This window comes from Asterias rubens, chromosome 15, assembly GCF_902459465.1.
Source record: "Asterias rubens chromosome 15, eAstRub1.3, whole genome shotgun sequence".
Taxonomy (NCBI): domain Eukaryota; kingdom Metazoa; phylum Echinodermata; class Asteroidea; order Forcipulatida; family Asteriidae; genus Asterias; species Asterias rubens.
In genome coordinates this window covers 2,343,821-2,357,274 of record NC_047076.1, presented here as the reverse complement: position 1 = coordinate 2,357,274, position 13,454 = coordinate 2,343,821, and the positions used below count along the sequence as shown (strand labels likewise).

The 13,454-nt window shown below is 38.3% G+C and overlaps 2 protein-coding genes across 2 annotated transcripts; one reads left to right on the top strand and one right to left on the bottom strand.

Moving 5' to 3' along the window:
- The first annotated feature begins 1,141 nt into the window (after window positions 1-1,141).
- On the top strand, window positions 1,142-12,594 carry LOC117300330 (inversin-like). Its single transcript, XM_033784081.1, has 8 exons — window positions 1,142-1,275; window positions 3,031-3,109; window positions 3,322-3,446; window positions 4,097-4,155; window positions 4,428-4,539; window positions 10,173-10,244; window positions 11,353-11,431; window positions 12,408-12,594. Exons 1-8 carry the CDS (start codon window positions 1,147-1,149, stop codon window positions 12,524-12,526), a joined length of 774 nt encoding a protein of 257 aa, XP_033639972.1. The 5' UTR covers window positions 1,142-1,146; the 3' UTR covers window positions 12,527-12,594.
- Window positions 7,520-9,143, bottom strand: LOC117300331 (probable ATP-dependent DNA helicase RecS). The gene is made up of 2 exons (XM_033784082.1): window positions 8,872-9,143; window positions 7,520-7,707 (listed from the first exon to the last, which is right to left on the bottom strand). The coding sequence occupies exons 1-2, from the start codon at window positions 9,099-9,101 to the stop codon at window positions 7,617-7,619; spliced, it is 321 nt and encodes a 106-aa protein (XP_033639973.1). The 5' UTR covers window positions 9,102-9,143; the 3' UTR covers window positions 7,520-7,616.
- Window positions 12,595-13,454: the final 860 nt, after the last annotated feature.

Genomic DNA, 13,454 nt, shown 5'->3' with positions numbered 1-13,454 from the left:
TTTATTAAAAGGAAAATTACAGAATTGATAAAAAAAGATCACAGATATACATAAAACTTACACAGTCTAATGATGATAATAGTAGAAAACGTCCCTTGATATATTTTTGTTTGAAATGTCATATTTTATGAGAAATAGATAATGCAATTTCGCGTTTTGGAGTTTAGCGCTCAGTGAGTGTTCATTCATTTTCATTAAATAGTTATGCAAAATGTGTAAATGGTTTTTCACTATTTTCTCGTGACCCAGAATATGGCCAATCATAAATTTCCAGGTGTATTGATGTATATAGTGGATTACACTGCCAGCAACTGTTTTGTTAGCAAAAAAAAAAATTCTGTTCTGTTCCTTACTATGGCAACATATCTGATTAACCAAGAGTGGTGTTTTCTTTTATTTTATCATTAATTTGTAGTCAATCTGGACTTGATTGATTTCAGTCAAGAGTGGCTTTTAGCACAAGAAGACGTTCATTTACAATGGCTGTGCGTCATTTGTTGTTTGTTTAGGTCAGAAGCTTTTTCATCATAGACCTTCTCGCAAATACAGATTGTGCAAGCGCTCGAAAATGAAGAAATGCTGGTCTAGATCTACAAACTTGATCGCTAGCTATTAAAATTAAAAGATAAATTTGAACTTATGAAAAAATACTTTCCAAGTTAGCAAGATGCAGTGTGTGTTTCTTGTAATTTTTGTTTCACTGAAAACAAGCAAAGAATTTTTGTTTTCATTAAAGCTGTATATTAAAGATAGGCCCTACTTATAGTGATCAATATGAGGAACCCAAATAAAATATTATATTTTATTGTTTTATAGAATTTTTGTTTCAAGATTAATTTTAATTTGGTTTTCTCCCTTTCAACGAATATTTTATTGTTCTTACTTGAAATTATTTTATGATGAACTGTGGATAAATAAAAGAAATGATAACAAAAGTTTAAATTTGAAATGTGTTCGTTTTATAATTATTTATTCTTTTGGTATTATTTTTCAAATATTTTTTATATTGTTATGTGTGTGCTGAGTGCACTGCGACTTAGGGCACCCCACTATGCCAGACACTCGATCCGCCCACAAAATGCGGCTTTAGACTTAAGTCAACAGAGGGCGTGCTTCCTAAATTCCATTCAGAGCGCAAAATTCAAGATGGCCGCTCCTGCAGACGCCGTCGCCAGTAGCAATGAAACGGTCATGAGTGACCTCCAAAAACAATTAGCTGTGGCGAAAATTAGCCTGCCGGAACTGTCAACTCTTGCTCAGAAAGGAAATGAAACGGTATGTGTTTGTTTTTATCTGTGCTGTGACTTAAATTCAGATATGTTTGTAGATAAAGGCGCCTATGTATGTGTCAAACAAAACTTTCAAAATCAAATGGATCCCTTTCAAATACGACCGCAATCCAACAACATCATCACCATCATACTACCTCCATGATCTTCCTATAGTATATTGATCAGAAACCTCCTCTGGAGTATATACTCATGTCCAATCAATACAGTCTAACACTGACAGTGATCTACATGGCCCAATTTCATGGCTATGCTTACCGCCGAATTCTGCGCTTACGATCGCGATTCCCCACTTTCGTGCAAGTGCCGAATTTCTGCGCTAGCCTTGTCCCCTTGTAACTTCCTTGTAGAATGCCTCATAAAGTGGAGAACGCACGCGCAGAAGCCCAAATTCGCCGCTAGCCTGTGAAACACGCTTGCCGTAAGCACAGAATTCTCTGCTTCCGTAAGCGCCGATTCTGTGCTTACAGTTACGGTAAGCAGAGCCATGAAGTTGGGCCCTGGTGATGTGGAAATATGGGGGAATTGTAAACAGCTCGGCTCTAGTCTAGCTAGGCTCTATGTTACAGGGGACGGCAGCAAAAAAGAAGTGCGAATTTAAAATTATACTAAATTAAAGGTCTATAATATTAATAAGTAATGACTATGAATTGAGTATGATGAGACTATGTCACTTGAGTCTTGACAAGTTGACAACGGTCCTACTAAAAGCCGACAACTCGCCGACAACGCCGACAACAAGTCCAGAGCGCCGACAACTCGCCGCCAACAAGTTTTAATTACCTCAAAAATGGCCAATAAACCATAGATGTATTAGAACTATATGTGTTCTGTAATATAAACATAAAGTTAATGGAAAAACTTCACAAAAAGTGTGAATTTTTAACCAGAAAAAAACTTCACTTGCACGAAAAGCGGTCGGACGCCATCTTGGCTTAAAAACCGTGTTTGGACCAGACCATTATGATACGGGTAGATTTAGCACTTGTCAACAACAGAGGGCGGGCTTCATGTGAAGACCCTTCACTGCAGTGTGCACAGTGCATGACGCCCGCCCTCTATCGCTAAGTCTGACTCACCCGCATCATAATGGGCTGGTCCGAACACGATTTTAAGCCAAGATGGCGTCCGACCGTTTTCCGTGAACGTTCAGTTTTTTTTCTGGTTAAAAATTCACACTTTTCGTGAAGTTTTTCCATTAAATTTATGTTTATATTACAGAACACATATAGTTCTAATACATCTATGGTATATTGGCAATTTTCGAGGTAATTAAAACTTGTTGGCGGCGAGTTGTCGGCGCTCTGGACTTGTTGTCGGCGTTGTCGGCGAGTTGTCGGCTTTTAGTAGGACCCGTTGACAACACTTCTTCTTCTTTTTCTTCTTCCTTGTAATGTGCAGCCTTCAAATGGTTGAAGATGTTTACGCACTGCGTGTGAGCGCATGTGTTGATTTAGGCAACAGGAATTTGTGTCAGGTGCAGATAGAATTATGTACAGGTGCGAGTAAAAAGCTGGATATGAGGTTACTTCAGCCGGCCGGGAGTCTCCAGTGTAGTCATGTATTGGTGCTAAATTTTGCATGGTGCTAAACATTTCTAAGTTGACATTGATTGTACATGCATGTTGTATTTATTTTACATATAAATCTGATGCCATTCCAGTTTTGTTTTACAGTTAGTTCTCAGTTAGGCTCCCTCTAACCCTCTTAAAACTTTCTTTGTTTGTCTTTCCAATTTCAGCTTGTTGAAAGGTTTTTGTCGGAGAGTGTTGAAGTGCATGGAGACTCTGAAGATATCCGTCAAAGTCAGCTCTACATTGGTACATAGCATTATTTACTTATTTCTATATATTTTTTTTTTCCCCCAGCGGTCTTATTATACAACCTTAACAATCCAAAATAAAGACATTTTATAACAAGTTATTTACTGGAAAAAAAAGGTTTTCTTGTTAGTTTTTTGTTTCTTTTTCCAAGATCCCTTCCCAAGATTGACAGTTGTTTTTGTTATTGTTGTTGTTTATCTTATTTCCAGCATCCTTCTGGGGTTTTTATGATGTTGTCAAAGCTCTCATTGTGGCCGGAGCTGATGTGAATTATCAAAACAAGGACACGCTCTGGACATCCCTGCATGCAGCTGCATTCCAAGAACATGGAAGGGTAAAAACACAATTGGACCGTTTATTTTTATACTTTGATGTTTTTTTTACTCATTTGTATTCAGGTTTTTTTGTTGACCGTGTGACGATGTATCACTTCCAGAGGTATATTCATTCACATCCAAAAGAGTTGAAGACTGGAACACATTACCACCACTGACAATCCATCGCGGACATAAAGACCTTTAAAGGAGCTGTTACAACCCACCTCTAAAGCATCTACATACTATGGCACATCAAAAGTGACAGAGCGTCGATTAAAGCTGTGCAGGACGAATTGCAAATACCCCTGAAAGTGATAATACTATTAAGAGCGCCCTCACGTGGTAAAAAATACAGCACATTGAAAATAACTTGATAATGTATGTCTGTTTACTTCCATCTGTCTTCGCAAAGTCCAATATTAAATTTTATTTTTATTTTTAGGAATTAACACAGGCCCTTTTTTCGAACCCACGACTTTGGCTCCAGATTGCTTTTGACAGTTTGCGTGTTATTTGAGTACGCACTCAGGGCTTCAGACGAGAGGACAGAGCCTGAAGCCGAATCCAAAGCCGAAGCCCATGGTTTCGAAAAGGACAAGAGCAGTGGTAGAGCCAGCGTTCCTTTATCTTGATGTCATTTCTCTTTTGTTTTGTATACTTTCTTCAGGTGATAATGTTCCTCTTGGAGAATAACGCCAAGCCTGACATTCAAGACAAAGAGGGGAGGTAAGTGAAGATCTATCCTCACAAACTTGAGTCTCGTGTCACATGAGGCAATGTTTTACAGTCAACGACTAAAGGCACTAGACACCTTTGGTAATTGTCGAAGACCAGTATTCTCACTTGTGTATCCCAACATATGCATAAAATATCAAATCTATGAAAATTTTGACTCGGATGCTCATCAAAGTTGCAAGAGAATATGAGAGAAAAAGCATCCTTGTTGCAAAAATTTGTTTTTTTTAATATAGATGTTTTTGTTTTTCTGTTTTGCACAGGACAGCGACAGATTTTGCGTCTGCCTCGGATAAGATCTGGTCCCATTTTGCTGTTCTTGGCTGCAAACGGACATCAAAACTTGACCTTATAGAAAAAGGAATAATTAAAAAGGTCAGTCTTAAACTAAATACAACAAATTAGTAACACTAATTAACCCTCCTACTGTCTGACCATTCAATATCATCCACTGTAATTTTTTAATGATAGATAAACTGTACCAGACTGCAATTTGTAGTGAATGCATGTACACAGAACATAGTCAACCCTCCTACTGTCTGACCATTGAGTATCATCCACTGTGGTTTTAAATGATAGGTAAACTATGCCAGTCTGCAATATGATGTCATGTGGTCAATGCATCCACACAGTACGTAGTATACAGTCAACCCTTCTACTGTCTGCCCATTCAATATTATAAGTTAAGTGGAATACGGAAAAATATAGCTCTTCTGCGTCCCATATTCGGCTTGGGTATGGGACGCAGACGCGCTATATTTTCCGTATTTCCACGAGCGCACGTGTGGTATCGTATTTATTTTCAAGCAAACTCGGCGCACGACAAAGAACACACAAGACACAGGTAGTGATATTAACTGTGCAATAAAGGTAATTATCACCACTCCATTATGCAAATCTGATTGGAGGATTAGCGCGCACTTGAAGATAATTTCCATTGTGGTGTTGTATGATAGACAGACTATGCCAGTCTACAATATGGGCCCAATTTCATAGAGCTGCTAAGGACAAAAATTTGCTTAGCATGAAATTTCTTCCTTGATAAAAACAGGATTACCAACCAAATGTCCATTTGTTACGTATTGATTGCTACTGGTATTCAGCTGTTGTTTGCTAATCCTGAAAATCACGTAGAAATTTGGTTGGTAATCCTGTTTTTATCAAGGAAGAAATTTCATGCTAAGCAAATTTTTGTGCTTAGCAGCTCTATGAAATTGGGCCATGATATCATGTAGTGAATGCATCTACATAGTACACAGTCAACCCTCCTACTGTCTGACCATTCAATATCATCCACTGTGGTTTTGAATGATAGATAAACTATGCCAGCCTGCAATTAGTCTTGGTGCAAGACGTTTCTCGTTTCCCTTTTCACGCACACCGCGGCCAATTCACCAACAGCGCCCGCACCGACTCAATCTGCACCGATTCACGTGACTTAGTTCACTCACCGCTCCCCCGGAGAAACGTCTTGGTCCGTGTACATGTTTGAGTTATGTGACCTCCGTATACATATTCAACGTGTGGGTCAACAAAATACTACGCACGCGCACAACTGGAAACAGAGAAGCGGGCCAGCCTGGTAACCTGCATGCATCGTTGTCCGAGTAAACATCGCTGCTGCCGCGGGGACCCGGGAAATGCACATGTGCGTTTGTTGTCGTGCGGTGGAAATCCGAAAAGTTTGCAATGTATTATAATAACAATGGCTTCCCTGGCCACTGGACCGCCGCCGGGCCGTGGCCGCCTCGGCAAAACTCGATGGTGTTTATTTGCGGCAGAGAACTTGTTACTTGTAGAAGATATTGCCAATAATTTCGAAATTAAAGAAAGACAGTCAGTTATTATCGGTATTAAGCACAATTTTGGGAGAAGAAATCACACCAACCGCCAGTATGAATATAATTATGTGAACAATGTGATTCCAAAGATGCCAAGTGGCGAAAAGAACGAAATTAAACAACAGTTCTCGGCAAATGTTGGTTGACATCCAAATGTTCACTAAGTTGGTAATGTCTTATAAGTTATTGTACACTACACTAACTTCTGAAGAAATTTAAGTCGTAACCACACTGCTTCTCTAAGAAATGCAACTCTTCTTATAAAATCTTTTGTGATTATTTAAAAATCAAATGTCTCTTTGTTTTTTTCCTGTGGCAAGTTTCATTAAAAGCAAGAGATATAATTTAAATGCGAAAAGGGACTCATTAGCCCTTTCAAAAACAACGTGAATTACTGCAAGATAACCGGGCAAGACAAAATTTGACTGGTCTTTTGATCATTGTTTGGACAGTGTGTGTACAGCTTAAAGTTTGCTAATAATAGTCCACACTTGATTGAATCTGAACAAAGATACACAACAGATAAGTGTTTCATTGATTGAAAGACATTCATTTTAATAACATCCATTTCAAGTGCCATCAAAATAGTTATGTACATATTTACATGTATTTTTTAGTGAAAGAACTTGTATGTAAAACTTAAAACAACAGATGAAGCCTTTGTAACTCAATTGTAAATAGTTGCAGGTAATCATTTAAATTTTGAAAGGTATACATTTACTGCCTATTAGTTGATGCTGTCCAGTGATATATAGCCACATACATGTAAACTGTTTTTGACTAGGAATTTACATGTGACCAGCACACCACAAGATAAAACTATGTCTCAGTCTGACTTCATGTGCAAGAGACAGTAACTTGTTGGTTGTTACAGTAACAAAAGGCTATGCACAATGTGTCAGTTGCTTTTCAAAATCATCATTTGCTACTCAATATTACCATTCAGGATGCAAAAATGCTGGATGAAATTGTTCACTGCTAGTATACATAGAATGCCATGAAAAAAAGCAGATTTGCATTGAGGTTGGCAAACTACAACATACTATAAAACTTTTTTTTCACCAACAATCTTACTTGGTTGTTAACGTTTTCAGCAGCCTTTTTTTAATTTGACTACATGTTGAGCAGTTTGAAAAAGAAAAAAACAAGAAGACCTAATCAACATGTTTTTGTCTTGAACCTTTGGCAATGATACAATAATAGTTGTTTAAAAATTGAGACAAGTTCACTGTGCTTATTATTACAACAGGATGAAGAAAGGACAATCATTGTTTGGTTTCAGTGTAAAAACTCACTGTTCATGAAATTAATATAATAACACATGTTGACTACTTCCCTCTGAAATAGTGTCGTATTGGAGATCACACAGTTCTATCTGAATTGGACTTGTCTTTTGATCATTGTTTGGACAGTGTGCCTACAGCTTAAAGTTTGCTAATAATGGTTCACACTTGATTGAATATGGACATAAACAAATACATGTACACATAGTCATTGACTACAAAAAAAAAATCATCATTTAATTGAATATGGTCAAAATTCAAGTGCCATTAAAATAATTATGTACAGTTATTTTTGGTTTTAAAAACAACCTCAGGTGAAAACGTGATATTAAACAATTGACTGGTTCAGGATGGAGCGTAGCTGTCCCAGCTGGCCATAGCACTTCCGGAATGCTGAACTCTTGGTTGATGAATTACCCCTGTTAAATTAAAACAAACAAATTATGTTAAGTTAAAAATGTGGATTATCCATAATTTTTTTGACTAAAAGTTCTTGGCTTTTTCCTGTTCACAGTAGAAAAGGAAGTAATTATTATTTGGTTAAAACAATAGCACATACAATGTACATGTATTGATATTTGCAAAACATCATGGAGATAATCTAGCTCTCTTTTAAATGATTAAAATAAAATCCCTTTCATGACATTGCTGCAAACAATTACAAGTATTTTAAAAAGTTGGGTGAAAACAAAACCTTGTAAAGCTTGATTGTCAATTAAGGCCACATGTATACAAAAAATATATGTTGATAGTCCCGGCTTTTCAAAAAAAGAGGGGGATGAGGACTGTTTATTTTTGTATTTTTTTTTCAAAGGTTGCTGCCAAGCATTGTAGTTCAAACTGGCTACAAATTCTCAAGTTTAGAGTCATCACTTTAAATAGTTTCCAAAAGATTAGTGTTGTTTTCAAGTGCCCTTGAATTACTCTAGAAACTTGTAGAAATTACAAAATTCCTCATTATACTATAATTTTTAGAGTGCCCTTTATTACCAAGGAGAAAATGAATTGGTACCCTTGCCCTTTGCAAAAAAGGAGCATACATGCCTGAATATTTATAAGCTAAAGCCATTATAAGAGACTATGGAGAATGGTTCACTAAAGAATAGAGGCTGAGCCACCCATGTGAATAGGTCATAAAAACATGAAAGGAATGAAAGCCTGGGCATGCAAAAAGCTTGGTTGAAAGAGCTTGCTGGGTATTAGTTGACAAAGCTTTTCACAAGAAGCCATTCACAGGTCTGTCATAAACTCCAAATGGCATAAAGGAATAACCCTCTAAGTACTTGAGTTGGTAAATAGGTAGAGCAATAAAAATCAGCCACAATACCATTCTTGGAAAAAAGCACTGACTCTTGAGCAATGAATTGAATAGAACATCAATTACTAATTATCAAAGTAGAGATTATAGTTATACACCATATCTACCTTGTTTAAGCAAAGAGACTATGGCAAAACTCTAAAAAAAAAATTTAAAAAAACCTGCCTACCACTATGCTATGTCACTGTGATTTTCTTCAAGATGCCTAAGATTATTGGAATGTCACACAATAGTCAGATAGTAATCATTTTTAAAAGGTACATACCATTTCGATACGCAATGACTTTCGTCAACAAACAATCCACAGCATCTGTTTTTGACCAGCAACAGTAGTTCCTTCCCTTTGCTTGAGCAAAGACTCTCTGGACTTGCAAACAGGATCGAGTACTTGGGCGATTGTTCCAAAACATGATCTGGTATATCCGAAGTAATATCAGCAGCCTCCAGACCGAGTTTGCTTACTAGGTCTAACCATGGAGGAATAAATTCCTCCATGGTCTAACTGATCTACAGCCAGAGCCTTAAGCGGCAAGACGACAACAACCAATGATTTCTCGTCAGCGCCTATGTCGTCGTTAGACGTTATCATGGTTATCGTTTCCACCAACAACACCTTTCAAAAAGTCCACAATAACTGTGGAAGCTTGGAAGATCAAGCTTTTTCCAAACCCCGTTGGTAAATTGATAAATATATCATTACCCTGGGCGAAGAGCGTTAACTTGTTGGCTCTTAAACTAATCAAGACTTAACTTTCTTGCAGCAAAATCGATAGCTTCGTCTACTCTATCAAACGCCATTTTATACTTTGAGGGCTAGAGGTTATAGGGCCCCCACGCACAAATGCACCGTCGAAGCTTTTCCATGCGCGACGCATTTTGTTGTCGTCGTTGTATTGTACAAGTAGATGCCATGCCAAGCTGTTCCCACCAAAGACTTACAGATACCAGATTGATGCCGATACTGCTACGTCAGAGTTATGCAGGCCAAGCGCAGCGGCATGGTTGGAATGTGCTCGGAATTTCCCGAGCGATTTGTACACGGACCAAGACGTTTCTCCAGGGGAGCGGTGAGTGAACTAAGTCACGTGAGTCGGTGCGGGTTGAGTCGGTGCGGGCGCTGTTGGTGAATTGGCCGCGGTGTGCGTGAAAAGGGAAACGAGAAACGTCTTGCACCAAGACTAGCCTGCAATATGATATCATGTGGTGGTTGCACCTATACCATACACAGTCAACCCTCCTACTGTCTGACCATTCAATATCACCCAGTGGCAGTGTGGTTTTGAATGGTAGTCAATCTACAATATGACAGCGTGGTGAATGCATCCACACAGTTCACACATTTACACACAGTTGGTTCTGTGCACAGATGCACCACCCCATACAACCCTTATGGTTGAATGGTTTCAAATGGTTGTTAACGGGTTGAAGTAAGTCCAGAAAAAACGTTTTCTGTAACTGACAGTAACAAATGTTCATTAGCTTCAAACTCAAAAAAGAACCCTATAAGATGAATGCTCATATTTTCATTTGTAATTCTGGATGTTTTTTTTTTTCTTTCTTGAAAAGGTTACAGCACCCCCGTCTGCGTCAAGGAATACCCCATCCCCATCGTCTATGGGTATGGATGGCGTACGTATGGTAAGTTGAACATCCTGCACAACATTTGCTCTGCAGTATTCGCTGCTAGAGATTAGGATTCAAACTAACCGCAGCTACCGAGCAATCTCAGTGGCCTATTTGTGAAACATCTACTCTACAATGGCAAAGGTCATGGGTTCGAATCCAACCAGGGTTACATGGCTGTGGACTTTTTCCTCATTGGGTTTGTGGGTGAAACACACACAGTATTCTTGAGTCCTGATAAAAATTCAATTCTGTATTTTCTGAATGGCACTAACCCCTAAACAAATATATTGACAAAATAAAGACCACCAAATTTAGGGCTAGAGAGCTCAGTTGACCGCCGGCACTTTAACCATTTAGCCACTGTACCGCCCAGCCGCCTAATCAGTATGAGCATTGAGCCAGACAAAAGCCTTGAAAAGCTATTGTGTCCATTTTATCCGTGCACAAAAATATTCGCCATAAAAATTACCGTAGCCGTTTAACGAGAGGCGTTTATTGTTTCCATGAGAACTTGTACTTTTATACAAATATTACCGAAAGGGTAAAAAATTGTGCATACACATTAAGCCATGGCTATCTTTTAAAATTTGAACTACGATTCCAGTAATTTACTGCAAGAATCTTGAGAAATTGGATTTCAGCAAACTCGGGCGGTGCAGGGACTAAAGGGTTAATCAAAATGTGACATGTTCAAATCTCGCTTGAGTCAGTTTTCTTTGTTCAACCCAAAGTGTTTTTTATGTGTTCTTCTATATAACTTTTCTAATGTTCTGTGTTTTTTAATAGGATGACTTTTTTTGATGTCCCCTGTTCGGTTAGAGATTATCATTACATGGTGTTACCGCAAACCTTATTATATTGTTATAAATGTCCTGGGGTCGATTTCACAAAGAACTAGGACTAGTCCTAAGTAAGGGATAATCGTAAGTTAGGATGAGTAACTCGTCTTACTTGAGATAAGACTAGTCTCAAATTTTTGTGAATTCCACCCCGATTTGTTTTTAAACAAATTATTGTTTATTTATTTTTAAATTGTTTATTGTATTGTTTATTTGTATAATTGTTTTGTATTATTCATTTATTGTTTATTTTATTTTATTTTTTATTATTTCACTTAAAGGCATCATTGTCTAGGCCTGGCTCAGCATATGCAATCAGACCTGATCCCTTTGCCAAGAGTAAGAAGAATCCAAATGATTGTGAGTATCATTCAATTCTTTCAACGGATTTGTTTTTATTTGATTTCTTTTTCAATTTGCCCCCGCAAAGTAGATATTAAACCAATGAATTTTTCTAACCCAGTTCGTTCCCATCGCTTTTAAAATTGACAGCGATCGTTTACCAGCGCGTTGAGCTCACATGTGAAAATCGGTAGTATTCATAGTAATAATAATAAACAGCAATTATAACGCGCTAAGTATCTGACAAAAAATGACGTTCAAGGGCGCCGGTTCGCAAAGTCAAAAAGTCCAGGATTTAAAATACTTGTTTGAATAGGTGAGTTGTGAGCTGCCGTTTGAAGATTGAAGGATTGTTCTGTGTTCTAAGGTCTAGCGACAGTGAATTACATAGACGACGTGCTATGTTAGAGAAAGCTCCGTCTCCATAGCTAGCGAGGCGGGTACGTGGAGTGTGAGCATGAGGAACGTTAAACTGGCTCTGACATTACGAAGGTGTGTCATGTCCCTGATGCTGGATGTAGATAGTAAGCGAGTTGATAAGTGCCACAAACGTTAGGAGGATGATTTTAAACTGATTTCTGAATGGACCGTTCCGGCTTTCCACTAAGCTCCGCCCATCGCGCACGCGAGCAAGACACGTGTACGAACACTCCCAATGACATTCTGCATGATTCTGCCGCGCATGCCAAATATACGCACACGCATGACCGAGTTTGTCCGACCACAATCATTGCTGCGATTGGTCAAATGGGTGAACGCGCACAGTTTTATTGATAGCCCGGAATGGTCCATTGTACTTTATGTCCCATCCGAAGGACTAAGCTATGATTAAGTGTCTTGCTTAAGGACACAAGTGTCACGGCTGGGGATGCGAACCCGCCCTCTGCTGATCAGAAACACCAGAGTTTTGAATTCGGTGCTCTTAACCGCTCAGCCTCGACACTTCCACATGAAGAAGTAAACAAGTTTTTAAAATTGTTTGGAACCCTGACAGCTTCTCAGATGTTCGCAGCTTTGGGTGGCGACGTCCTAGCAGATGAAAAAGGGCCGAGCGCGGAGCCTTCCACCAAATCGCAGTCTCAGGAGCCCTCGTTCTCCGTGTGGAGAAATTAAAGGAACATTACAGAATTGGTTTTTGCTATTAAACAAAACAGTTGCTGGCAGTGTAGGCACTTTATGTAATCCACCATATACATAAACTGACAAACCTGTAGAAGTTTGAGAACCATCTGCCATCTGGGTCACGAGAAAAAAGTGGAACACCAAATACACATTTTTGCATGACATCAATTCAAAAAGAAAATGAATAAAGCGCTCACTGAGCGATAAACTCCAAGCAGGGAATTAGTTTGATTTATTTCTCATCAAGTATGACATTTCAGACAGAAATGTTCCAAGGGATGTTTTTCTATCATCATCATTAGACCAAGTAAGTTTTATGTTAATCTGTGATCTTAGACGATTTTGTTTCTGACCAATTCTGTAATGTTCCTTTAACAAAACCCTGGTGTAAATATTTGTATCAGAGTGAACATAATGCTGTGCAAAATGAAATTGTCTTGTCGTGTTTGTTATTTATTTGAATAGCAGATGGTGTAAGAGCAGGAAAGAGAATGGCCTTTTCTGATCCACCAATCAGAGTTCTTGTAAAATGTGCACATTTCAATGGGAGTCCTGTAAATAATCCTTTTCACAGTTCTCGCCAGTTGTGCGCGTGCTTAAACCTACGCGCACAATACTGACCCAAAAAATGTAAAACTCTTCCAAATCTTATCAAGGATGCTCTAACACTATTCACATTTTCAAGAAACTTCTCAAATGTTATCTTTTCCAACAAGTGTGTTGTAATTCATTTCATGTTACTGTCTTGAGCGCCTTTGAACAATTTTGGTTGATGTTGGCGCTATATAAATTTCCTCTGATTGATGGATTGATGGATTGATTGATTGATTGATTGATTGATTGATTGATTGATGGATTGATGGATTGATTGATTGATTGAGTGATTGATTGATTGATTGATTGATTGATTGATTGATTG

Coding starts and splice junctions, on each gene's coding strand:
- LOC117300330 (XM_033784081.1), top strand. CDS start 1,147: ATGGCCGCTCCTGCAGACGCCGTCGCCAGTAGCAATGAAACGGTCATG. Junction 3,110..3,321: donor TCAAAGTCAGCTCTACATTG/GTACATAGCATT, acceptor TCTTATTTCCAG/CATCCTTCTGGGGTTTTTAT. Junction 11,432..12,407: donor TAAGAAGAATCCAAATGATT/GTGAGTATCATT, acceptor GAACCCTGACAG/CTTCTCAGATGTTCGCAGCT.
- LOC117300331 (XM_033784082.1), bottom strand. CDS start 9,101: ATGGAGGAATTTATTCCTCCATGGTTAGACCTAGTAAGCAAACTCGGT. Junction 7,708..8,871: donor AGTCATTGCGTATCGAAATG/GTATGTACCTTT, acceptor TTAATTTAACAG/GGGTAATTCATCAACCAAGA.